General features: G+C 40.7%; 1 protein-coding gene across 2 annotated transcripts in view; it reads left to right on the plus strand.

Annotated features, from left to right (window-relative positions):
* Positions 1 to 27,432, plus strand: part of tln1 (talin 1) — a 62,973-nt gene that overhangs the window by 11,335 nt on the left and 24,206 nt on the right. Inside the window, exons 2-27 of one of the 2 annotated variants that reach the window (XM_047804891.1) lie at positions 6,730 to 6,800; positions 12,509 to 12,671; positions 13,821 to 13,918; positions 15,008 to 15,137; positions 15,324 to 15,476; positions 15,614 to 15,756; positions 16,495 to 16,622; positions 16,808 to 16,868; positions 17,567 to 17,671; positions 17,812 to 17,967; positions 18,537 to 18,638; positions 19,416 to 19,492; positions 19,993 to 20,173; positions 20,694 to 20,807; positions 20,905 to 21,013; positions 21,646 to 21,854; positions 21,938 to 22,036; positions 22,122 to 22,181; positions 23,347 to 23,514; positions 23,700 to 23,994; positions 24,522 to 24,688; positions 25,023 to 25,151; positions 25,909 to 26,022; positions 26,373 to 26,486; positions 26,598 to 26,732; positions 26,843 to 26,971. In XM_047804891.1, the coding sequence (XP_047660847.1) occupies positions 12,542 to 12,671; positions 13,821 to 13,918; positions 15,008 to 15,137; positions 15,324 to 15,476; positions 15,614 to 15,756; positions 16,495 to 16,622; positions 16,808 to 16,868; positions 17,567 to 17,671; positions 17,812 to 17,967; positions 18,537 to 18,638; positions 19,416 to 19,492; positions 19,993 to 20,173; positions 20,694 to 20,807; positions 20,905 to 21,013; positions 21,646 to 21,854; positions 21,938 to 22,036; positions 22,122 to 22,181; positions 23,347 to 23,514; positions 23,700 to 23,994; positions 24,522 to 24,688; positions 25,023 to 25,151; positions 25,909 to 26,022; positions 26,373 to 26,486; positions 26,598 to 26,732; positions 26,843 to 26,971 (3,306 nt within the window). In that variant the 5' untranslated portion in view covers positions 6,730 to 6,800; positions 12,509 to 12,541. The remainder of the gene's footprint in view (positions 1 to 6,729; positions 6,801 to 12,508; positions 12,672 to 13,820; positions 13,919 to 15,007; positions 15,138 to 15,323; positions 15,477 to 15,613; positions 15,757 to 16,494; positions 16,623 to 16,807; positions 16,869 to 17,566; positions 17,672 to 17,811; positions 17,968 to 18,536; positions 18,639 to 19,415; positions 19,493 to 19,992; positions 20,174 to 20,693; positions 20,808 to 20,904; positions 21,014 to 21,645; positions 21,855 to 21,937; positions 22,037 to 22,121; positions 22,182 to 23,346; positions 23,515 to 23,699; positions 23,995 to 24,521; positions 24,689 to 25,022; positions 25,152 to 25,908; positions 26,023 to 26,372; positions 26,487 to 26,597; positions 26,733 to 26,842; positions 26,972 to 27,432) is intronic. The other variant, XM_027141190.2, reaches the window with a different exon arrangement.

Raw genomic sequence — 27,432 nt, forward strand, 5'->3', positions numbered from 1 at the left:
CGCTGTACCTGAGAATGTCTGGGTTTTAACTGGGTCATCTTGTTTCACATAGTGACACTTGGTGCAATTTTTACGTGCCCTCTGAGAGCTTCTAGATCGGCGCCCGCTGACGCTCGGCTAAAAAAAGAGCCGCTCACCTCGGTTTCCGATTGAGCGTAAAGCCAAATGCTGGGTCTGGACCAGCAGTCTTTCTCAGACTTGAGTGGAATTTTTAAAACGGATCACTTAGGAATGTTTTGCATGATTATTATGTCTTAGGGAGTGGCATTACTCAGACATTTCCACAAAGGGTGGGGGGACAAAAGTGACACTTCTGATCCGTATAAAACATCTCGCCTGTGTCACTGTTTTGAAAAACATCTGTGAGTGATTCATTTTCCATGTTGAGTCATGTAAAGTGAGTGACTCTCCTTACGGTTCTTCAGCAATGTGTATTATGGAAGGCGCCGCACAGAGCAAAGCAGCATCGATGTATCAAGTTGTGTAAGTGCTGACGATTCATTAACACGATCATACAGACTTTGCGCACGATCTTGTTATTTCTCAGGCCACCTTATGATGTCTGGTCGCTGTGCTTTTTAAGTGTCCTATCAAACTGCTATATATACACCACATTATCTGAAATACTGTTTCACATACTGTATGCGTGCCTTTACTTTGTCCCTAAACTCTCATGGCTTTTATGAGGAATAAGCAGCCTGGTGTTGTATTGAAGACATAATGTTATTAAATTGCTATTATTACATCATTAGCATGAAGTATGGATCTTTCGTATAAAGGGTGAGTCATTAGAGGAAAGCTGTTAGACCTCATACACGACTGTGTTTCAGGGCAGAACTAGACCTAGTTTAAAGTCAGGCAGATGTGTGTGCGTGTGTGTGTGTGTGTGTGTGTGTATCTCGTGACCTGAAGTTGAACCCTTGTGTACTGAAAGCCTGTACTTCCTGTACAACTTTGCTGCATTTATCAGCTAGTTAGTTACCAAGATAACATGTGGGAAACCAGTCATCAGTTACTAATACTGATGTAGTAACTTCAGTTTACTCCCTGGTTGACTGACAAGAATTTGTGACTTACAGTAGCATAAGGTTATGCTAAGCACTCAGGAACTCACGCTTGGTGTTATTTGGTGTTTTGGATATCAATATGCCAGTAGATCCTGACATCATTAGCATGAAGTATGAATCTTTCGTATAAAGGGTGAGTCATTAGAGGAAAGCTGTTAGACCTCATACACGACTGTGTTTCAGGGCAGAACTAGACCTAGTTAAAAGTCAGGCAGGTGTGTGTGTGTGTGTGTGTGTGTGTGTGTGTGTGTGTACGTGTGTACGCGTGTGCGCGTGTTTTGTGCACGTGTGTGTGTGCGTGTTTTGTGTGCACGTATGTATGCGTGTGCGTTTGTGTATGCGTGTGTGTATGCATGTTTGTGTGCGTGTGGTGTATTACATTATACAGGGGGTGCATTACATTATACAGGGGTGTATTACATTATACAGGGGTGTATTACATTATACAGGGGTGTATTACATTATACAGGGGTGTATTACATTATACAGGGGTGTATTACATTATACAGGGGGTGTATTACATTATACAGGGGGTGCATTACATTATACAGGGGGTGCATTACGTTATACAGGGGGTGTATTACATTATACAGGGGTGTATTACATTATACAGGGGCGTATTACATTATACAGGGGGTGTATTACATTATACAGGGGGTGTATTATATTATACAGGGGTGTATTACATTATACAGGGGGTGTATTACATTATACAGGGGGTGTATTACATTATACAGGGGGTGCATTACATTATACAGGGGGCGTATTACATTATACAGGGGGCGTATTACATTATACAGGGGGTGTATTACATTATACAGGGGGCGTATTACATTATACAGGGGGCGCATTACATTATACAGGGGGTGTATTACATTATACAGGGGGTGTATTACATTATACAGGGGGTGTATTATATTATACAGGGGGTGTATTACATTATACAGGGGCGTATTACATTATACAGGGGGTGTATTACATTATACAGGGGGTGTATTACATTATACAGGGGGTGTATTATATTATACAGGGGGTGTATTACATTATACAGGGGCGTATTACATTATACAGGGGGTGTATTACATTATACAGGGGGTGTATTACATCATACAGGGGCGTATTACATTATACAGGTGGTGTATTACATTATACAGGGGGTGTATTACATTATACAGGGGGTGTATTACATTATACAGCGTGTGTCTTGAATGTTATCAGTCAAGTCATTTAACCACAGATCCTGCATGCCAAGGCACCGGCCTATGGAATGTAGCTAATGTTAGTAGATTTAGTAAAGTATAGTGAGTACAGTACAGTAAGTTTGGTGACTGAGATGCTGCAATCTTACTCATGTCTATTTGTAACAGTTTCTGCTGAGCTATTTGGACGGCCAGAGGACATGCAGGCATTTCACGTCATGAATATTCATAGCTCCTGATGTGCATTAAGGCTGTTAATGTGTCCTGGTGTATTATCAGACTTTTACCTCACTGCAGACTGATGTGTATTACTCTGCTTTACCATGTATATATTTTTATACCCCATTTTTCTAAGTTTATTAATCCTGTGGTTCTTTGCCTTTGTGTCCAGCTGTGACTGCTCCTAAATTTCCCCTCTTCTCTACATTTCTTCACAGTTGCCTTCATTTCTCTGCACAAGGTCCGTGACAGAACTAAAATCCCACAGCGTGTGTAATCCGCTACTGTTCTACATACGTTACCCTGCTACCGACGCCGTCTCTCTGAGCATACGTGCACACGGCCTCACTTATTTCCTATCCACAGAGAAATGCTGATAGTGTGCAAGAACAATTAGGGGAATTAGGGCATGTTTAACTTCTGTTTTCTTCTTCTGCATTTTTCAATCTAAAAAAGAGAGTATATATGTAATTCGGCGCTTGAATGCAGTAATGAGCCGCGTAACGTACAGTCATCGTGCACATGCAGACGTGCTGGCTAACAAAAGCACAGAGTAATAAAAGAAATCTAAAGTAAGTCTGATGTGTTAACAGCTTCTGGTGAATATCCTTTATTTAATTAGAAGCTTTCCTGCAGTGTAGATCCCATTCCTGGCTCCTCTCCCCCAACACACACACACACACACACACACACACACACTCCACACACCCCGGCGCCAATGAAGATCCCTTACTGATCTAGTGAGCTTGCTATCATGTTTCTCTGCTCTATTCTCAGGCCCTCTGTGATTCCAGCTCTCCAAAATTAAAACATAAACAAGGCCTCGATCACACCTGATTGTGCCTGTAACCTCTCTTTACAGTCCTAGAGCTGATATGATGTGTTTTAATTTTATGCTGTATGGGAGATTGTGTGTGAATTAGCGTTTGTGTGTGTGTGTGTGGTGATTGCTGGTAGCCTGGTGTCACCAGTAATGTCGGATCCTTTTAAAGGCCAGAACACAATTTCCAATCTCTGAATAAAAAGTGATATCAAATGAAAATTACAGCTACAGCATGAACTTATACACATACGCAGGAATTTCTTTATTTCAATCGGCAGACTTGTGTACTTGCTTGTTAGATCTAGAACACTGACTACAGATTACTTCCAATTCCTCCGCCGTTTCGCACTTCGTAGCTCAAACGCACAGAAGTCAAAAATAAGGAAATTCAAAGATGTGACTCCCCACTTCTGAGGTACGTCAAATGCAGCGCACGATTTCAGGTAGCCGAAGGAGCGCATGTCTGCTTAATTCGGTTCGGTTTACATGGTCATGCATAATTGCCAGTGCAAAAACGCTAATCGGTGACTTCATTCGAGGTCTGAACTAGCACTTCATAATCAACACACACACACATTTTGATTCTATCTGTTTGGTGTTTAAACAGACCGTGGCTTGATATAGAGATTTCACACAAAATTTTCGTGATCTCAGATGGTGGTAGTTCGAGTGTCCGTTTTAGGCGACTTGTCACATCGTGAGAATGTTATCTGCTGAATGTTTTGTAATGTTTCATCGTAGTTAACGAAGCCTTGTTAAACACTTTTATAGTTTTAAATACATTATTTTATTTTCAATTCCACAAATTGATTAAGCTGTCAAGTTTTTTTTTTGTAAACAATAATGAAAATACTCATTAGTCGCAGTAACGTACTTATTGCCTAAAAGTGTGCTTGAGCATCTTAATATAATTAAATAACGATGGTACGTTTGTAAACTCTTACACAGAGACAAAAAATGTGCACAGTCATAAAGTGGCACAGTGGGAGATTGTTGCATAGCGCACATCCAGTGCTGTAAATGATTAACATCTTACGGAAGGTAATATAACTATAGTAAAAGAAGCTTTAGGGACAGAATATCAAACACTGTTCCTGAGTAATGAGTGTGGACCGATCGGCCAATACGAGGTATATTTACACCAAAACATGGGCCTGAGTGAGTACAGACAAGGACATCGGTTTAAAACTAATCAGATTACATCCAGTTGTTTCAGTCAGTAGTGTTTAGGATGTATTTTACACCCTCTATGTTGATGAGATTGTGGGATTGTACAAAGTGCTGCCTTCTGGTTCACATACAGAGGTTTGTTTTAAATTTGTTCTCCCTCCTTTTCTATAAGCTAAACAAAGCTCTCTTCCTCAGCTCCAGCTCGTAATTGCACAGGATGCCGTACTCCCAGCTGTGGGAAAACTAGTGTGTGTGTGTGTGTGTGTGTGTGTGTGTGTGTGTGTGTGTGTGTGTGTGTGTGTGTGTGTGTTAGTGGCGCGTGCTCCCTCTCTGCCGGCAGATAGCTAAAATTCCCTTTTATGGCATTGAAGTGCTTTTCAAACAGGAAATGACATCATACTACGGCGAGGCAGAGCAGGAGTTACTTCTGCTGTGCAACATTCCACACAGCATGACTCGCCTCGACTCTGACACCTCAAGTCAACTTCTCCCTCAACTAAAATAGCAAAAAAAAAATCTATTTAAGCTCACAAGCTTTTGGAAATGAGTTCACCAATAAGAATTCTCGTGCTATCAGCGGTGGACTGAGAAAGAGTTCTGTTAGCTAACAGCAGGGTTCGAGATTTGGCAGCTTCATGAGCAGGGATCATGTAAACCGAAGGAGGAAGGGCGGACAAAGCAGAACTTATTTTAAAGGTAGCCTGCCAGAAATATGTGTCGTTTGCACACATTCGAGGGGACAGAGCTCTTACGCAACCGTCTTATGTCACTCCTTCTCTTTTGCAAAGGTGTAAGATGCAGAGAAAATTCACGTACATGTCAGTGAAGGCAGACAGTTCGGTATCTAACCTCTAGTGCACTCTAGTGCAGGCAAATATTTCATGTCTGTTTATATACTGGTCCAAATATTCTTTACTGGTATCTGTTTACTGGTCCAAATATCCATATCTCTATTTGTATTCAGGTATAAATCTGAAGTGGGTGCGGCATAAAGTGTTCTTTTACTTCCCAGAGCTACGAGCACTGCATCGTCACGCTGCTTCTGACAGGTCACCATAATCTGAGGGGGTTTTTACACCTGGTCACTTCATGCGTTTTCTGTGATCCGGTAGCTATCCGATGGTAAAAAGACCAGTAATCCAGGAAATGGTCTGGGACGCATTTCAGATGAAACTGTACAGGTGTAAATGCATGTGGTTGTTCAAGCCACATACATCAGCGCTATACTCCTCCCAAACGGAAGTACGTCCCTCGCTGGTGACTCAGTAAATGATGTTTTTTGTAGCATAACCCTTTTTTCGTCTTCTTTTTGATTGCATTCTGAAAACCGCACACACCAAAGCATGTCCCATTTCAATTACCTCGGAAATGAGGTAAAATATATTTGCATATTGGGCGGGAGTAGAAAGATCAGATCGATATCCGATTCGCCAAGACGCATTTATGCGGACTAATGTAAATGGAACAGTTTTAACAAATCAGATAGTTATCGGATCAGAGAAAACACATGAAGTGACCAGGTGTAAAAAGGCCCTTAATCACACACCATCAGATCTGCAATAGTCTCAGCTGCAAAAGCACAATTAATGTTGTTCCGAGCTGAATTTAGATGGTTCCGATCGGGACGGCCGCACGTTCATCTTATCGAACGTGTACTTTGTTTGTTGCTCACAATCACATGACAGAGATTTTTGTGTTGCTTTCCACATGATCCCACCCCAGCGTGAGACTTTTGTACTCACCCAAACGTTTTTTGCCAAGCTTTCTGAGTGAATTTGTGTCAGGTTGAACGTACTTCATATACAGTTGATCACGGACTGTTATTGCAATATTTATAAAATGCAAGACTGTTATAATCTACTGAAAGACCTTTTGTAAGATATTTGACTATAAGATAATTCTTATAAAAGATAAAACTGTCATCGGCCCCTAAAAAAAGGTGCCAGGTCTGTTAGTCATTTGTTTTCTGTCAGTGAAACAAAACGAACCTTTATCTATCTATCTATCTATCTATCTATCTATCTATCTATCTATCTATCTATCTATCTATCTATCTATCTATCTATCTATCTATCTATCTTGCATGCTTTATCTTTCAGAAGTTTTTATGCACACATCAGTGCATTAGAGCTTGATCGAGTTTAAACAGATTAATGACGTGTGAAGAATTAAAAATAAATAAATAAAAAAGCCTGGAGATGAAGATGACCGCTGTAAGAGATGACAATCTGCTCATGTTTTGCCTTCACAGAACCAGCAGAAGACCCCAAACTGCCACATCCCTGTGGGAGGCCTTCTCCCATTTCCAGAAGATTCCATCAGGTAAAATGATCTACTACCTGTGTCATCTTTGGCCTGATTAGTTTACGATACATACAACAATAAACCATGAAAGATATTAAGAATGTGCTTTACTGATTAGGGATTATTAGTTAAAAATGTAATAAATCAACTTTGAATAAAATAAATAATTGATATCATTCAAGGTGTGAGGAATGTTTGAGTTGTTGTTGTTGTTGTTGTTTTTCTGATGGTTAAGATAACAATTGTTTATTGAGGCTCCACAGGGGACAATTTTATCCAGCACTAACAACGTTCGTGAGATGTTATTTGTGTATATGTGGAATTTTTTAACTTGTTTGGAGACGGTGTTCTAAGCCTAACTTAAGCTAAAGTAATCATGAGCGTAGATGGATTTAGACTAGTCTAAATGATCTTAACTTTGAGAAGTGTCTTCTCGTTGAGAAACTAAATTTGACTTTGAGAAGTGTCTCTCTCTCTCTGGTGTGAACCAAAAAGACGAGTCTCGAGATTACTCAGCGCCTGGTTTCTTTTGACTCTTCTATCGGTCCTGTTCTGAAGGTGTAAATCGCTGCTGTCAGAAGCCTGTTTAGCGACTAGCAGCTGTGTCTGAAAAACGTTCCCTTAGGCTGCACAATTAACGTGCCTTTTAAACCTTGCATGTTTTTCAAGATGACCAGTAACGAGTTCTTTTCTGTCGGCACTCTGTTTTTGCCTTTCGTATCCAGGCAGAGTTTGTTTTTGGTTTTTGTTTTTTTGCACACTTTAAGCCAGTGGACTTCACACCGAGGCATCTCCTGTGTCTGAGTCCACATTCAAAACACCTTACATCATGGCGTGACATGCCATTATGAGCAGCTCATTTTTACTGTTCGACTCAGTCACAGGAATAGCACTAATATGTTCTGAGAAACAGGTGCATCACCTTCAAACAGCTCTTCAGACCATATAGAGACAAACTTCACCAGACCCTTTAAAATGAGTGGTTTAGTAAGGAATATAGAAAGCAGGGTTGAGGGATTGTCGGCTTGACACGGCTTGACTCGTCGTCACCACAATGAAGGTGTTTATTTTCTAATATCTGCATGACTTACTCAGATTGTAATCAATTACATTTTTATTCACGAAGGATGAACCTGTCACTCTTGTTCACTTTATAGTTTAACTAGATTGTGGAACGTCTACAAAACTCATCACTTAGCAGCCACGAACAATCATTCAGTCACCTTTCAGGAGCTTTGTGTCTAAATATAATTGAACACCTCCTGACTAGTCTGAATCGAGCATTCAACAGCACTCGTATAAGTCGTCCTAATTCGACTTGGTAGCAAATGTCTACACTTGTGCCCGTTTCCCTCTCCTCACAGTCATCCGATTCTGCTGCTCATCAGTTTGAATGTGGAACTAGCCATCTCAAGCTTTGGTAGTTTCTGTTTCCTAAATTGAACAATTTCTTGCTTAGCCGAGTGGAAACGTGTGTTATTTCGAATCCAGTCATCATATCATATCATCATGACACTTTTTAAAGTTTCTTTTTTTTTTGTGGCTGTTTTGGTTTGATTATTTTACGATTATGCAAGACCTGGTTCACTGACCCTGGAAGCAGATACTTTCCTGCCAAAATATTTATATCCTGACCTTCTTTTTTTCAGTTTCTGTGGATATCGTTTGTTTTTTTAAATGTTTAAAGGTCTTTTTAGCGAGGTAGCTTGGGGACTCGCCCAAGCAAATTCTCGATAGATAGTAGAGCTAATGGTGTCAAAGTCGATCCTGTTGTATCTTGAACTTTCTCACATTTTTGGCATGTTTAAAGGTTCTCTCAGGAATCACAGCAGAAGAATGTGCTTTACTGTATAAAGAGAGAGCAGAAAGACTTAAACCTGGCGGGAAATCGTCTAAGCCAGTATACAAAGTCTTGGGCTGAGCGTCTCATTTACTGACTGTGTAATAACACTTAATGCCATTATACAATCTGCTTTTGTTGTCATTGCACACAGTTAATCACGCAGATGCGTTATAAATCTCTGCTTTAAACCTTTCGTTAATGGCCTGTTTCAAAACACACACACACACACACACCTACCTTCGAGACCTCAGTTCATAGGACACCGTGTTCATCTTTTTCATTTGCTTTACTGCTCTTATGCAGTAACAGACGGCGTATCCTGTCTAGTTTCTTTCACTTGGTTTTGTCGATAACGATGCAACTAATGGAGCAACATATTATTTCATATCATTAGTTTGCATCTTTATTTTCTTCAGATAATTGTTACATCTGGAAGAAGACATTTGTTAGCAAATAACGAAGCGTTCATCCTCCATCACAAAGCCACACCCAGAGTTACTACATATATTTAAAGACGGCAGTAAATCTCTCTCTTCATAACCCTTACAAATGGTAGTCTGCATTCTCATATCTTAGGTCTGGTTTGTTTTCTGTCTTGTCTCGTGATGTTTTTTATGTCTTTGTGCTGCTGATGCATGCGTGTGATTACAGGGTTCCTGTAAGCACGAGCTGTAACAGGCCTCTAGGTTTCCTGACTCTTTGAACAGATGAAGTTGTGAGCATGTGCTTAACAGGGCAAATACATCACTGCTTTCAATTACTGAAAGTTGCAGACCGAAGAACTGGTATTTTATTTATTTATTTTTGTGCTGTCATACCTGAAGTTGACCGAAAGCTTTTCTCAATATTGTCATCTTATATGGTGCATTAAAGCAGTATGTTTAACTACTTTGCTTCAAATTACTGCTTGAGCTTTTTGGGCTGGTATCTTCTCCTCATTTATTCACTGTCATCTCGCTTTGGATTAAAATGCATCACTATTCAGGTGTTTGTTTTTTTGCTCTGAATCCAAATGAAATCTCGAAGAAAATATGGATAAGACTAGCAGCGTTTGGCAGTATTTTGATGCAGAGAGCAGCGCACTTGTATTTGGGATCTAGCTTTTATCTCTTGAGTGTAGAGAAAGCAGGAAGTTTCCAGGAATTTCCAGCGCATCTGTATTATAAGTCATAAATGACAACAGACGTGAATCAGGTACCTCAGGTTTAACATTATAGCCATTTTACACCAGAAGCAACACTGACTGGTCTTCAAATTCTTCTTCTTCTTCTTATTATTATTATTATAATCTTACACTGCCATTGTTATCACATAAAATGCTTTAAATACAGAGAGATTTTCAATCCTTCTCACAAATATAAGAGCAGTTGCGTCCTTTTATACAGTAACTCTGTGGCTAACTTTAGTATTTGTTCCTTAACACTTTCAGACATTCAAGTAATAAACCGAGGCAGAAGGAACATCCCTAGATTGCAATGTTTCGATCTGGTTGTAGCCCAATTTTCTCAAATCGAATGTATGTTTCCAAAATGTACATTAAAGCAGAGTGTATATCCATATAATCCATGTTTACATACTGCACTTTCAAAGAAATGTAGAATGGAAAAAGAGAGAACAATGGATAACGAGGCTCAAAACCATCTGAACTGTCTGAAACGTTCAAAGGTGGTCTAATGATCACGCTTGCTTGGCCTCCAGGACTTGCAGCTGCTACTCCACTCAAACACAAGTGTACACAAATGACCTCAACCTAACATGTACACACGTACCGATGCCGTTTTGTTCAGGTGCTAACAGTAATTAAAAGATAGTCCTAGACTGACACGACTAGCAAAGAGTTAGTACATCTAAGTCCACAGGATTAACAAAATGTAATTAGAAACTAATCCTAGTGCTTTAAGGGGAAGTGACTCGCTCTTTGTCCATTTTTACTTCTTGTAAGACTTTAAACTTCTAAATTGTTGATCATGCACTCTGGAAATCTATTTTATTTCTAAATCAGGAAGTGAGCCTTTATACTGAAGAAGAAATAAATAAAAGAAAAAAAAATGTGGGATTTGTGGTGCAGTCAGTATCAGGGTTGTACTAGCAAGCACTTGACATGGTGAGGGTGAAACATCCCCTTCCCCCTGTGAGCCATCTTAAAGCTGCAGCTGTGAAAATCCTGTCATGAGTCTGCTGTGAAGTCTGTAGCCTCTCATCCCATTCCCTAAATTTAGGGTCGCTATTGCTGGGACGGGCAGCCGGAATGCAAGCAGACCCTCTGTATAGAACCTGCTCTGACAGTCATGAGAAATTACTTTAGAGAGAAAACTAACTGAGAAAACCCAGCACGCTGCTGCTCTCAAGTGCACCACGAAACAATAGCAGCAGACAGGGCAGCACTTCTCAGGACATTTTTGCTGGAATTTGCGCCAAATCATGAAATCGATGATTGTCTTTGAATTTCATTGAGCGTTAATCGTTCGGGTTAAGCTCAGTCCTCTAAATGCTGTTTGAATACATGGGTGAAGAAACGACTCAAATGCAGATATGCAGTTTATTGCACCATGGCTTAAAGAGCAGATGTTGGTTGTTTTTTTTTATTTATACTGTAACTGTGCGGTTTGCTTTTCTCACTTTCAGACTCAAAATGGTTCCTCTGTATTAGAGCGCCGTCTGAGCGCTTCCTCTTTTGGTAGATGGTGTTAAAAGCGGTGTCGTGTCTGTATCCGAGCTTCCACAGCGCAAAGAGCATAAAGCATATCTAAAATTCCTCACAGTTGTCTGTATAACGTATACAGTTGTCTGTATAACGTATGACTAAATTTGGTTGCACCGTGTTTCACTGTAAGCCACACGCTCGTTGTACTTTACATAGACTTTGGTTAGATACAAATTGCACGTCTGTACGCTCCACCTAACATGTCGAAGTTTAAATCCAACAAGTGGTTGAGATTTCAGCTCCAATGTTGGTTTTGGCACTGCTTTTGTTTTCATTGTCACTGCTTCTTTGACCGTATTCTTTGGCGTTCCTTTTTTTTTCGGGCTGAGGCGAGGTGTGCTGACTATTTTGGATGTTCATTCAGCAGCCTGAAGAAGGACAGACACGAGGAAGATGTTAAAATTCTGCCACAATTTGAAGCGCTTCTAAATAACCATCGCTGGGCACAAATTTTGTCACCGGATAGCTTCAGTTCATGTCACTTGTATGTCACCTGGATTCCACTAAATTGGTTCGTTTATTCTTGATATCGCTGTGAGCAAGCAATAAACTTCCCACAGCTTCATATTGTTAGTGTATTTCATTCTCAAACATTTCAGCTTTTTTAGCAAGTCCTCATCCACAACTACAACCCCTTTCACTTCCTTACACACACAGTAAAATGATTAATGCTTGAAATAGGATCAGAAAAGACTCCAAGTACAATGAGAAATGAACACATCAGCAAACCTCTTCAAGACCCAGCATGCTGATTAGCGATCTCACTCAGAGAAGCGGAAGAGTCCTAAATCTGTGAAAGCTTTGTGAGCGAGTCAGCATTCCTGATTGATCAGGAGTTTCTTTTCATTTCTTAGTTTGTTGGTCTGATCAGTAAGTCTTTTTTTTTTACTGACCAGTTTTAACTTTTAAATGTTCTGCATTGTGAAATACTGTCCTTCCCTTTGCTAATCAAAACAAGGAAGCCAAGTCTTATTTTAAAAGTTCTAAAGGGGAAGTAAACATCATTTAGTGACAAGACCTTTTTGCCATTTCCACTGAGTGGGGCAAATATGTTTCTGTAATTAAGAGAACAATGTCCGTGATTGTTTGAATCATTCTTAAATTCATAAAAATCTACAATATTTTTGGTAGATAATGAATGAATTTATAAACATGTGTGTGTGTGTGTTTTTCTGGCAGGTTGAAGAGTGACGCAGATACACAAGAGCAGTCATGGTGGCGCTATCACTAAAGATCGGAGTGGGAAATGTGGTTAAAACGATGCAGTTTGAGCCCTCCACAGTGGTGTACGACGCCTGTCGCATCATCCGGGAGAGAGTTCCTGAAGCGCAGCTCGGCCAGCGTGAGTGTCTCCTAACACACACCCTTCCTGTATAGCAAAACTGCAAATGACTGAAATATCCACAAATGTGTATATTGTGCAACTGTGAGCTTGTCTTGTGTCCTGAATTTAAGGGCACCTGTAATAAACTTACCATATTTTCTAGTGATATTCTACAGTTTTTGAGTATGAATGACTTTTCAATAGCAAGGCCTTTATCCTCGTGCTGAAAAACACAATACATTATCTTTCCATTCCAATGATTGTTTTGACGGATCGTCTAATCTAATGTTATTCCGTTCTGCATTTCTATTATTGGTGGAAGTGTGACAGCCTGTTTACGTTCCCCTCTATTATTTTCCTGCATGCGCAAGTGCAGAATTCAATGCAACAATCTTCAATGCAACACAAACCTACCAGATACTGTATTCAATATAAGGCTTCCGGTCAACGCTCTTATCCGGTGACGTCAGTTACTCTTGAGGAACATGTCCTGATTCCACCCTTCTGCCTCCAATAAAACCCCTCCCATAGGAAAAAATGAATAAACACTCGGCTAAAACCTAAAAATATCCCTGAATGTAAAATGCAACTTCAGAGTTTCTAACAAAGCTGCTTTTTTGCTCTCTGATCAGGGTGTGGCTAGTTCTTCCAGTCTTACATAATAACTTCCCTCTGGATGCGGTTCTTTGTCATTCTTGTCCAAACCTGTGAGTAATTTTCCACTTTGAGTGCCTGTTTTTGGCCAACGTCAACAACTAATATGGAATGTTCAGCATCTCGAGTAGCAGGCTGTAGCGAGACGCTGTATAGAACCCTGAGGGGTAAAATTCTGACTTCTGATTCCAAACAAGGAGAAGAACCTTCATACACTGAGGCAGGGGCAACATTTTAGCATTTATAAAGCATATTACCTCAAGTCATTTCTGGTGGTTTCTGATGTCTGTGCACATTAAAAGGAAATGACTAATGCCTGTTTTACCACTCGGTTAACACCTCAAAGCTATTGTGGACATCTGTAATGGATTTTCTATAAATATAATCCTGGCTTAATTAAAACTGCACTGACAAAAGTGGACTGTCTTTTTATTGCCCAAAGCTGTCATGTGTCCTCAGTACACTAAACACAGCAGTTTGAATAAGCTATGTGACTGTTCTCTCCTTCTCCAGCCAACGATTATGGCCTGTTCCTGTCGGATGAGGACCCAAAGAAAGGCATTTGGCTGGAAGCAGGAAAAGCCCTCGACTACTACATGTTGAGAAATGGGGTGAGTCAGTCATTCTGAGGCAGGAATGTCTACTTGCTACCACATGTTTCCCCATGTAGAGAAAGTACACTGCTGAGGAGGGGGATTATGGTTAGACCTCTGTGTGTGTGTGTGTGTGTGTGTGTGTGTGTGTGTGTGTGTGTGTGTGTGTGTGTGTGTGTGTGTGTGTGTGTGTGTGTGCGCGCGCGTGCGCGTGTGTGTGCACGCGTGCTCGTTTGTTCATATAACACCAGTCGGCCTGCCTATTATTCCACATCTTCCGCATTTTAATAAGCAGCTCGTCTGTCGTATAGTGTGTTGTCAATACAGTGATGGATGGAGTTAATTATCACAGTTGGCTCTCAGAGCTGCAGTGAAAGAGGGTCAGCAAGCGTTTACATGAAAGCGAAACATTTTGCAAATCAGCAAGTGCATGAAATCTGCAGACTTTCACGTCTTAACAACGATGCACATGTAAAAGTATTTCTTACTCTTATGGCTATACAGTTTACTGTTTTTAATCATGATCAAAATTTTGGCTTGCAGAACTAGCTAAACATCATCTGTGATTTTAGTGAAATTAGGTTAGATAACTTGGAATAGTTTGCTCCGTTTACATTTTACAGCTTTTAGCAGACGCCCTTATCAAGAGTGACCTTTTTCCTTCCACACACACACACACACACACACACACACACACACACACACACACACACACACACACACACACACACAAACAACCAGGAGACTTTTCTAAGAAGCCTCTCTTTTCTAAACTTTAATAGAAAATTATACATCTTCTCAGAAAAGATTATCCTTTGTTCCTTTTTAGCATTTAAAAATAACCTGTTGATATGAAACAATTCTGGCCATAAACTGCTTTAAATGTGCTTGTGTCATTATTGCACATCAGTTATGGCAAAAGTAGTACGTGCTCATTGCAATTAAAAAAGACGTCGTTTCAAGACGTCCAGAATTCTGTGGATTCTTCGGACTGGAACCGAGACCCTTCTGTACGCTCTATGACATAAGCAGTGGCATCAAATGAGTTTATCAATAGTTACTGTCATCTTCTCCATGCTCAGCTCTTGTCTGACATTGTTTCTGCAGGACACACTCGAATACAAGAAGAAACAGAGGCCACTCAAGATCCGCATGTTGGATGGGACAGTGAAAACAGTCATGGTGGATGACTCCAAAATCGTCACTGACTTGCTCATGACCATCTGTGCCAGAATAGGTGTGCTGAGTGATATTCATTAAAAAAAAAATAAAAAAAAATCAGGCCTCGTTGGTCCAATACAAGCCATGTTTAAATGTGGAATCTGTTATTTGTATTTAGGTTCAGTTTCAAGATTAAGTCCAGATTGCAGTTTTTGTCATGCTGAAACTTGTTGATTATATTGAACTTTTTTTTTCTCCTAAGGCATTACAAATCATGATGAATACTCCCTGGTGCGTGATATTGGTGAGGAGAAGAAGGAGGAGATCACAGGGACACTGAAGAGAGACAAAACCCTCCTTAGGGATGACAAAAAGATGGAGAAACTCAAACAGAAGCTCCACACTGACGACGAGTGTATGTCAGATTTGTCACCGCACTAAAATCCAAAATCTCACAGTTTTTGTCGTTTGAAAACATCTCCGGTTAAACATGGGTTTATGAGTGAGCACATTAGAATAGGCTGCTGAGATTTTTTCATTTGGTGTGTGCAGTGAACTGGCTGGACCACGGGCGAACGCTGCGTGAGCAGGGAGTGGAGGAGACGGAGATGCTGCTCCTCAGGAGGAAGTTCTTCTACTCTGACCAGAACGTAGACTCCAGAGACCCAGTTCAACTCAACCTGCTCTATGTACAGGTACACAACCCAGCATCACAAAGGTAGAAGATGGTTTTCTCACGTCTCAACAAACTGTAGAGATCACTGTCAGAAACCTTTGGAGTTTCCAAAGATCTAAGATTTTATGTCATTTCTTATGAGTCACTGATTAGATGAATGCTATTTTTGTGTGTGATGTTGACTACATCTTTTAGTCTGTGCTCATAATTTTCTAATTTTAGCTTTTAAGTAGGCTTTACCTTTCCTTTTTTTTACACGTTACTCAGTCTCGGAAGCTCCGACCACAGCTCACAGAGCGTCTGATGCTTATCTTGCACATGGTGTAGACCTGTCTTGTTGTTTTGGTTTACATCTTTATATCAGATCAACAGTAACCAGTGTAGTAATGTTACCAGAGGAACATGGACATAACATGACATGCTTCCGTCTCAAATGCGACATTTTACGTTACTTGGCAACAGAGGTTTGCATGGTTTGTTTTGGAAATACTTAAATACACAAGTGAGGTGATGCCTTAGTGCATTTTAGGCCTGTACAGCTGACTCCGTTATATTACGGCAGCGTACTGTATTCAATCTCTTTTATTGATTGGTTCGTTTCAATAACTATAATTAAATAACTGTAGCAATACAAATAGTTTGCCATAAAAATAACAACCCGGTGTGGTCTCTATATTACGAAATGCCGGTTGTACTGGTTTTGAACCCGAGCAGTAAATATGTAAGCTTATTGCTACATGGTTTGTTTACTGTACAGGCACGAGACGACATTCTGAACGGATCCCACCCTGTCTCTTTTGACAAAGCCTGCGAGTTTGCCGGTTACCAGTGTCAGATCCAGTTTGGTGACCACAACGAGTCCAAACACAAATCGGGATTCCTTGAGTGAGTGTTTGGTTTTGCCTCATTTCCCATTTTTTGCTTTGTTGCTAGTCATATCATGAAGTTGTTTTGAAAGTCATACCAAAGCCTTTTTGGTTAAATCTGAATCATCCACTTTATTCCACCACATAATAATAATTGTTTACGTTTATGAAATGAAAACTCTGCATTTCTTCACACCCTTTTAGTTTGAAAGAGTTTTTACCCAAAGAGTATGTGAAAAACAAAGGAGAGAAGAAAATTTTTCAGGTAAGGGGTTTGAATTTAGCTCTCTGGTTTGTGGTCATTGTAGGGGCGAGCATAATGGTGTATTTAGGAATTTGGCTGCTGGTGGTGGTTGTGTTCTCTCTCTTTCTGTCTCTCTCTCTCTCTCTCTCTCTCTCTCTCTGTCTCTCTCTTTCTCTGTCTCTGACTATCTCTCTGTCTCTCTCGCTCTCTCTCTGTCACTTTCTTTCTCTATCTCACACTCTCTCTCTCTCTCTCTCTCTCTTTATCTATCTCTCTGTTGCTGACTCTCTCTCTCTCTCTGTCTGTCTCTCTCTGTCTCTCTGTCTGTCTCTCTCTCTCTCTCTGTCTGTCTCTCTCTGTCTCTCTGTCTGCCCCCCCACCCCCTGGCTCTACCAAGGGATAAAAGCACACACTTAAAACACACGAGTAAGACTTGGACAAATTTGTCAGAGTGCCGTCTCAGAAAAGAAGAAAGCAGTTATTACCTGAGGCTGTAAATGCACTTTAATACAGAGACTGATAAATGTGATTTAATCCGTTACCTCAGTACTTGTGTAGTATTTGGAATGGCTGATGTTTGTATTCTGGTGTGTTCAGACTCTCCAGGGACATCGTTTATAACGGATAATATGAAAAAGTCACTTATCCTTTTTAATTGATACTGATTGATACTTTGAAGTCTGTTACATGTTAGACTGAGTTTTATTTCCACCAATCAGGCACACAAGAACTGCCAAAATATGACTGAGATTGAGGCCAAAGTCAGCTACGTCAAACTGGCTCGCTCTCTCAAAACCTACGGAGTGTCTTTCTTCTTAGTAAAGGTAAAACAATTCATTTCACGATGCACTCATTACAGATGATGGATAACTGCCCACACCTAATAATGGTATATGGTTCGGTGATTAACAGAAGAAATAGTTTGCTAGTTAACAAACTGGAGATGTGTGGCTCCACCCTATAGGAAAAAATGAAAGGCAAAAACAAGCTGGTCCCTCGCCTGCTGGGCATCACCAAGGAGAATGTGATGAGGGTGGATGAGAAGACCAAGGAGGTGATGCAGGAGTGGAGCCTGACCAATATCAAGCGCTGGGCTGCCAGCCCTAAAAGCTTCACTCTAGTGAGTTCATTCTTTGTGTTGGTTTGTGTGTTTGTGTTTCTCTTTTATTATGATTAATAATAATAATAATAAACAAGCTTTCTGAGCCTTATCCTTGATATTCATGGCAGGATTTTCTTCTTTTTAAATCATGCAGGGAAAGAAGAGGCTATATGTGAATCAGTGTTTATTTTTATTTTTGAATGTCTGGGGAAATATTCAAGAAACTATTTCCTGGCACATTACCAAAGGGTTGAATGCTTGCGTCAAGATCTGATAGAAATGCACTGTGGCCAGTTCAAGAGTCTGAACAAAAGGCAACCATCAAGTCTGTTGGCTTCTCACAGTTCTGTCATTGTAACGCAAGCTTTATTTTTAGTCGAAAGGTCTCAAAAAAATATATCGTCCGTCACTGACAAGACGCCACCCAAAGATAGATACGATATCCATGTTACATTCTGTAGAGTGTAGTAGTATGAATAAGTAAAATGTATAAAATAACCTGGAATTAATTTAAATTACAGATTTTTGTAAATAATTTTTATTCCCAACCCTAATACGTGATCTCGTGAACACTGTCATGTTTACAGGACTTTGGAGATTACCAAGATGGCTATTACTCAGTCCAGACCACTGAAGGAGAACAGATCGCGCAGCTGATCGCTGGGTACATCGATATCATCCTCAAAAAGGTAATCCGGTACTTAATGAATTAGATGGTGTGGCTTGCTGGTGTGCCACATTTTGGCAAATATGCTCTTTTTCCTAGTATCATGTGAGCCATTTTACATATGATACAATGTACAGTCTGTATGTTCTACATGTTCATATACAACAGTAGTCCTCTTTTCTGTATTGTTCAGCAGTATCTCATCTTTCAGTATGAGTAGAGTTAAAAATAGCGCACACCATCGACTGGTTAAATGCAATCATTCCTGACTAATGTCTGTGACTGAAATTGCTTCCTTATATTAGCACACACATATTCAGCAGTGTAGTAGACAAACTTTTACATCCTGGTGGATTTACAAGGCAACACTATGGTTTTAAATCCCAATTCAAGGGTTAAGATTTTTTGTTTTAATAAAACTAACAATTGCTATTTTTTAACAGGTGCTGGCAATATGTGAAGGGAAACTGACACACACACACACACACACACACACACACACAACAGAGAGTTCACATTTCTTGAAAACTTGACGTAATATATATTTTAAATTTGCCGTAACAGCCCTGAAGTTTTTTCTTTTCGAAAGACCTTATTTGCATTGGTTATGTAGCATGATTGTGTGAAGGTGCTGCCTGTGATTTACAGGAGACGGTGGAATTCCACAACAAACCTTGGTGCTTGACCTTTGTGGAGTAAACATCTTGGCAACAAAGTGCTTCTTTCAGGCTCCTGTGATATATAACATGGGATAAACTCACAGGAACTAACCATGTGAACTCTATCTGTCTGTCCACAGAAAAAGAGCAAAGATCACTTTGGCTTGGAGGGAGATGAGGAGTCAACCATGCTGGAGGATTCTGTTTCACCTAAAAAGTAAGCATGATGGTTGTCACACAGCTTCCTGAAATAACAGCATGACCCGTGTTTGCTCCAGGATGCAAAAAATGCCCAATTGTAAGAAACTAATTTAAACTGATGAGGTTTTTTTATTGTACTTGAAAGATTAGCTGAAAATGTTCACTCTTATGCAGGTATGCAGCACTGTCAGGTTTTTCATAAAGAAGCTGAAATGAAGCCACATGCAAATTCTAAAACTCTCTAATGATATTTATTCAAATAAAGAGGGTTCTTTCACAATTGCAAATTAAATGCAAATAAGGCACGTTTGAGGCAAATCTGTGATTGCTGGCTCTGCCTTTTTTTCCCCTAACGAATGTATTCTCTCCATTGTGTCTTTTGTGTTTTATCACTATATGTTTATTTTAATGTACTACTGCATACCATATGACTTAACAGTGGATTTGTGTGTTTGGAAACCCACAATGGCCACAAAGATGATCATGGCAAACCTTTCTCGTGTTCATTTCTCACAGATCGACAGTGATGCAGCAGCAGTTTAATAAGGTGGAGAGGGTGGAGACTGGCTCTGTGGCACTGCCTGTCATCATGCGCCCAGGTGCAGGAGGCCCAGAGTGCACTTATATGGGCTCCATGCCCAAGGCCATACATCAAATCACCACTGGCCAAATGCACACAGGGCACATGCCACCGCTGGTGAGCTTTACTAAGTACAGACTGAGTAAAACACCTGATACAGCTGATTAATAAACACAGACAGTTGTCTGTAGAATTTGTTGGCTAAATAATCTGCAATATTGATTGGTCAAGTGCACTTCCAGTCCTTCTGCATTAAACTGGATCTCTGTTTATATTTTTACTTCTATGCACAATCATCCATAGTGTGATGAGATAGCAGGATAAATCTGAGCAAGATTAATATCTTTACATAAATTCTGGTTTACTGCAGAAACGTGGACAAGAACACGTTGATAGCTGGACGTAAATCGTGTCATGAGTTTATAATAAAATCATGTTTCTGTCCCTGTGTGGTCTGCAAAAACACAGTTGGTGCTCCTGGTAACGGTCATTGTGTCTGTGGCGATATAAATGCAATGCTAATTAACTTTAATGTATTCAATTGCTCAAAAATGGAATAAAAAGAAAATGTCAATTTATTTTTAAACTGCTTCGAAAGATCTAGTGTAAAAGCTCTGGTACGTATTTCCTGCTGCAGAAATCAGCTCAGCAGGCCCTGACAGGCACCATTAACTCCAGTATGCAGGCAGTGCAGGCAGCACAGGCTTCTTTGACTGACTTTGACTCCCTACCACCACTGGGCACTGATGCGGTGAGACACACCCACACTTTTTATATTATCACCCCTCTCGTGATACGCAATACAGATCGATATTTATGTCCTCATCCCATATATTTTTTCTTGTAAGGCCTCTCAAGCCTGGAGGAAGAACAAGATGGATGAGTCCAAACATGAGATTCATTCTCAGGTGGATGCTATTACTGCAGGAACAGCATCAATGGTTAATCTGACTGCAGGTGAGATCAAACACTAATTTTCGGAATAAAATATATTTTGATTCCGTAGTAAATGTAGTATAATATATAGTGCAAATAAAACAGTCAACAGGAAGCTTGTTTCTTAGTGCCAGTGTCCCCGACTTAAGCTTGTTCGGTAACTATGAGCCAGAACAGTTTATAGTTACCACCAACAGGACATCTGGGACATCAGCATTAGAGGTCTTCTCAGGTCTAAAAAAAATGTACCCGACCCAAAGTGACCCGAGTCACTTTTTACCCGAACCCGACGTGCATAATTTATTTATTTTTTAATAAGGACTAGACCTGAGGCAAACCCGAAAAAATTAGACCCGAGTCCGACCCGACGGCAATTTTTTTTTAACCCGACTGGACCAGAATGTTGCATAACTCTAAACTAAATTAACCGCTACAGAGTGGATTCAAAATTGATTGTCAGGTCTGTTTCAACGAAAATTAGCTTACCACCAGCCACGTGATATCGCAAGCGGTGAAACTTTTAGACCCGAACCCGCTCGGGTCTCGGGTCAGGCCTCTGGTTTTCGTATCTAAGTGGACCCGTGAAGACCTCTAATCAGCATACTGTACAAATTTCACACACACGCCCACTAAGAACATGCTGTCTGTCATAGGGGACCCAGCAGAGACGGACTATACAGCTGTGGGCTGTGCAGTGACCACTATCTCTTCCAACCTGACTGAAATGTCCAAGGGTGTAAAGTTGCTGGCGGCTCTGATGGAGGACGAGGGTGGAAACGGACAGCAGCTCCTGGGTGCCGCCCGTAACCTGGCCTGTGCAGTGTCAGACATGCTAAAGACCGCTCAACCTGCCAGCGCTGAGGTACCGCACTCTGTCTATCAGCGCTCAAACACGCAGGCACGGCATCACCACACGTATTGTAAACACGAGTGTGTCTTTCACAGCCTCGCCAGAACCTCCTACAGGCTGCAGGTAATGTGGGCCAGGCCAGCGGAGAGCTGCTGCAGCAGATAGGAGAGAGCGACGCTGACCAGCAGTTCCAGGTGGGATGCCTATTTACATACACACATCACACACCAAAGCAATCTAAATTTAACCTGAATTTTCTTTGTCATGGCCTTGAACCAGTCCTTAGGCAGAGGATCGTTCAGACACACAAGCCGGATTCATCATTATAGTCAAATGCTGGTAACAAAACCCCCTCTGAAGAAGAGTAATTTAAAAAGAATAATAAGAAATTTCACCTTCCAATCGTACTAATTCTTCCATAATCACACTTAGTTAACTCTAGTTGGAGAAGACATTTAATCATAATGTGGGCTACGTATTACATAACTTCACTCAACAATTTTGAGAATATATATACTTTCTGTTTCCTTGCGATTTGGTTTCAGACACAAAACGTTTTTTTTTCTCAAAACCAGGAAGCGCGTCTTTCTGTGAAGTTATACTTTTAAAGTAATGTTGCACAATATAGTGTTTCTCACTGTTACAACATTGGACAAATTTTGCCATCTCTTAGCACTTTAGACAGCCATCTTTTTTAAGTTCTCTCCAAATCAAAGGTTCCATATACAGTAGGTTTTCTTTGCATGCTTTAATAAATGGTGGCATTGATGGGAGCTGGTGGAGAAGAATAACCGTCTTTTAATAATAAAATGTTCACTAGCTTATCTCAATGTATGATATTTATCAGTATTGTGCAGCTCTACTTTAAACATAAGCCTACAGTCTGCTCCTTTTCTTCATAATTGTTGAGTGAAAAGATCTGGTGTGGGGTCTTTAAATTGTGTAGTGTGTAAGTGTAATCTGCTCACAAAATCGATAAGTAGAATAAGCTCTCTTGTGAAAAGGAATGGGTGAACATCCTTTTAGTTTAGTTATAGGGTGATCAATTATTTAGATGAACAGCTTACATCATATTTTAGGAGTAAGCAATCATTTCTGTCTTGAGTGACAGCTATTTTAACAACAGTGCGGCTGGCTTGTTTGCAATGCTGGCTAAATTAATCTTCAATGCAGTGCCCCTTAATATTAATGTCAGACATTTTTAGAGTGGGATAGTTTCTGTTCACTCTGTAGCTTTTTCTCTTATGTGCTTTGGGCAGACAGCTGATAGGAGTGGCACTGCCTAGTTGAGATTCTCGTGTCAGGCAAGCGTCATGATGCTTGGTTGTGATATAACACTATATCACGATGTGGTTAATTTGCAGAAGAATTCACAAATTAAATAATCATAAACTTTACACATAAATCAAAAGCCAGACACAGTTCATGTCTGTAAAAAAACGGCATCATCGGTACCTGTAGAAAATACTAAAATGTGTGCTTGCGTTGGTGCGTGTTCTTGTAGGACATGCTGATGAAGCTGGCTAAAGCTGTAGCTACAGCAGCAGCAACTCTCGTCCTGAAGGCGAAGAACGTGGCTCAGAAGACAGAAGATTCAGCTCAGCAAAACCGGGTCATCGCTGCTGCCACACAGTGCGCCCTTTCCACCTCTCAGCTAGTGGCATGCACGCGGGTGAGCCAAAAAACCCACTTATACAGACAGGCAGAAAACATGCACCACATTTCTGTCTGCTTAAGGCTTCTTCTTTTATGTTTTTGATTTGTGAATTCATGCTTCTTTATGGCTTCAGCCATGTGGAGATCATTCCTTTGTACAGAATCACTGATTAATCCACATGCTTTTGTGTGTTTCTCCAGGTGGTGGCTCCTACCATCAGTTCCCCAGTATGTCAGGAGCAGCTTGTTGAGGCAGGGAAACTGGTGGCTAAATCAGTTGAAGGCTGCGTGGAGGCATCACAAGGGGCCACCAATGACGAGCAGCTGCTAAAGCAAGTGGGCGTGGCGGCCACAGGTGTCACCCAGGCTCTTAACGAGCTGCTGCAGCATATTAAACAGTATGCCAGCGGAGGCCAGCCAATCGGGCGCCACGGAGAGGCCACAGACCGCATCCTGGATGTAACAGAGAACATCTTCAGCTCCATGGGAGATGCAGGTGTGACATGGGAGATGATGAAGCTATTGTGTTGCAGGGCCTTGACACAAGCACAGAGAAAGTTTAGATAGTATTTGTGCTTGTTATCCAAATGTCCTTTTATGGCCAGTTGTTACATTCAGGGTCATTTATAACTGCACTGAAAATGCTGACAAACTGTATATGACTAACTGGTTAAGTTGCCCGAGTTGCCGTTTAAAGGAAAAATGAAAACAGAAGCCTGAAAGCCTGGTGGTAAATTAGACAGAATAGTTGTCAGTCAGTGAAAGTAGAAGAAAGGGGCCAGTTAATGTTGTTTATAAGTACAGTTTAAAGATAAAAAAGGTTATTGTTGTGTCTAGTAACACTTTAAACATAAATAACTTACACAAAACATATTAATTTGACCTTTTTACTTAGTTGGGTTAATAAGCTTATTAACTTGTTTATATATCATAAATGTCAGGTGTTTGTTCAGCCTTCTTATTAGCTTTACGCATGTGCTGCAGTACCCACACTAAGCTCTCTCTTTTTGATGATTTGTAAAGGTGAGATGGTCCGACAGGCACGGATCCTGGCCCAGGCCACATCCGATCTGGTCAACGCCATTAAAGCAGACGCAGAGGGAGAGACGGACCTGGAGAACTCTCGTAAACTGCTCTCAGCTGCAAAGCTTCTGGCTGATGCCACCGCCAAGATGGTAGAGGCTGCCAAGGTGCGTGACCTGAGATAAAGGCAGTGTTTGTATGACCTCATCCTGAGCTGAGGATTTATGGATGCGGAGCAGGCGTTTTCGTACCAAAGCACAGTTAATGAAAGAATGACTTACAAGTCTAATCCTGTTAAGTATTTTAAAACAGCAGGAAATGTGGAAGGTTAATGCTGATAATAAAAAGCAGCTTTCGGGTGGAATTAAAGCTTTCAGGTAGAATAGAATTATTGCCATTTATTTCACATCTGTATCTCATGTGTTTGATTGGTACTTATTTTTGAATAGATGCACCCTGAAGTGAGTTATAGCCATAATGTCTGTGTGCGCATGAACACAGGGTGCCGCTGCCAACCCAGACAGTGAGGAGCAGCAGCAGAAGTTGCGTGAAGCTGCTGAGGGTCTGCGCATGGCCACCAATGCAGCAGCGCAGAACGCCATCAAAAAGAGGCTGGTCAACAAGCTGGAGGTGAGAACAGATATAAAACTAAACTAAAGGAAATGTAATTTTTTTTTTCTCTGTCGCATTTTATGTATAACCAATAAGCCTTATGCAACTTAACTTTTGGCACGCCCATAAATTTGCTTCTCGACCATTTCTGGTTTTTTTCCACATTACAGCTTGAAGTTGAACAGAATTAAACATAATCATGTATTTCATTCATGACACGCCGTTTGTAACTGGTCAGAACATGTCTGAGAACAGAAAACTTGGGCAAACGTGAGACGAGGTGCTTTATTGTTGAGATAGCGTCTCTTTTTTAAGCAGTGAGAGAGAGCAAAAGTCACAGAACATGAAGATTGTACATTTTAAAACAAGACACACTGCACTGTTGTGAGTTCTGAGAGTGGATGTTGATAGCTAAATTCCTAGGCGATGCATGTTTGAACAGTGGAAGCTCTTGCAACATCCCATATGAGGAGGTGCCATTTTGTTTTAAAGGAAACAACCCCAGAGTAGAAGTTTGATAGCTTTCTTTTATATGACACCAGAAAAGTAGAACAAGTGCTTACATTCATGTTTAATCTGAGTAATCAGAGCACCTTCTAGTGGGCCTTTAGCACAATTTGTTGTGTAACATAATCAAAGCTATTGTCCAGTGTATCTGCCTTTGTCTTTTTTTTTTTTGCACTGTTCTCAGTAAACGACTAGCATCACCTCTTGATAACAATGTCTTTGGTGTGTCTGGTTGTGTAATCTCTGATCATGCAAACGTTTCCTGCAGAACGCTGCAAAGCAGGCCGCTGCAGCCGCGACTCAGATCATAGCTGCCGCCCAGCACGCTGCCTCATCAAATAAGAACCCAGCTGCACAACAGCAGCTTGTACAGAGCTGCAAGGTTGGTTCACAGGTTTATTTTCTGCTAGGATCATGTTGAATTCAGAGTTTCAACCACATTAATTCTTTAGACTGCATTTCTAAGCACATGTACCACAGAACATAAACAGTGTAGTATGATAGAGAACGGTTGCTGAGACACAAGGTTACGTGCTTTTCCGGTTTCTTTATATTGCATAATGAAATTCTTAGATGTATTGGAATGCATACTTACATACATACATAATGCATACATAATATTTTGCTTCTCAGGTAACAAGCTTTATCACCTGCTTGTGCATTAGTAGTATCTAACATACATGCGACATTTTCCATGATGTATTTGTAATGAAAGAAGTTTTTGATTGACAGGTGGTAGCAGACCAGATCCCCCAGCTGGTGCAGGGAGTGAGAGGCAGCCAGGCGCAGCCTGAAAGTCCTAGTGCTCAGCTTGCCCTTATTGGAGCCAGCCAGAACTTCCTGCAGGTTCTTTGCACAGCACAAGATGCTGTCTTATTAAGATGCTTATTTCGAGTAAGTCAGTCAGTTTGTGAGTAGACATTTTGGCTCATGATGTCCTTTTCATCTTACTGTCAGCCTGGAGCCAAGATGGTGACTGCAGCCAAGGCTACGGTGCCCACTATTAGTGACCAGGCCTCTGCCATGCAGCTCAGCCAGTCTGCCAAAAATCTGGCCAGTGCATTGGCTGAACTCCGAACCGCAGCTCAAAAGGTAAATACATGTGTGATGATAAATCTGGATTTGTCTATAATTTACAATTTATAACTTCTAAATGACTGGAACTATATCAGTTTGACCCAAGCATTCTTTTTTTTTTTCAGGCTCAGGAGGCATGTGGTCCTCTGGAGATTGACAATGCTCTGAATATGATAAGGGGGTTGGAGAAAGACATGCAGGAGGCTAAAGCCTCAGCAGCTGAAAGAAAACTCAGACCTCTTCCTGGAGAAACGGTACTCATCCTGTTGTCACCGTTTAAAAAAAAACATATACGTACCTTTATATATAGAGCTACAGAAATGTTAGGGAGACACACAAAAATAAAAAGTAAAAGAGAACACAAGACCATATTTCTGTTCTTTTCCACAGAGCGACATTTCTCATAGGCTCCCACGCTCTGTCACCACCTTTTCACACACTTCCTGTCACGTCGCCAACCTCTAGTACACGCAATAAACTGCAGCCGTTTGAGGATTTCCTCTCAGCTAGTTATTGCTGAACATTACTGTTTATCTGTGCTGCAGTATTCTGTCCTGTTTAACTATGTCATTATATATTTAACAATATTAAACATTAAGCGAATTAAAAGTGGATTCGAGATCAAGACCTGCTCACTGTCAGCCTTCTGTGAGCATGGCATGATGAATACACCTAATCACAAACACTGACAAGTCACACGCTCTTCATCGGTAGA

Source organism: Tachysurus fulvidraco, chromosome 20 (genome assembly GCF_022655615.1).
Source record: "Tachysurus fulvidraco isolate hzauxx_2018 chromosome 20, HZAU_PFXX_2.0, whole genome shotgun sequence".
NCBI lineage: Eukaryota > Metazoa > Chordata > Actinopteri > Siluriformes > Bagridae > Tachysurus > Tachysurus fulvidraco.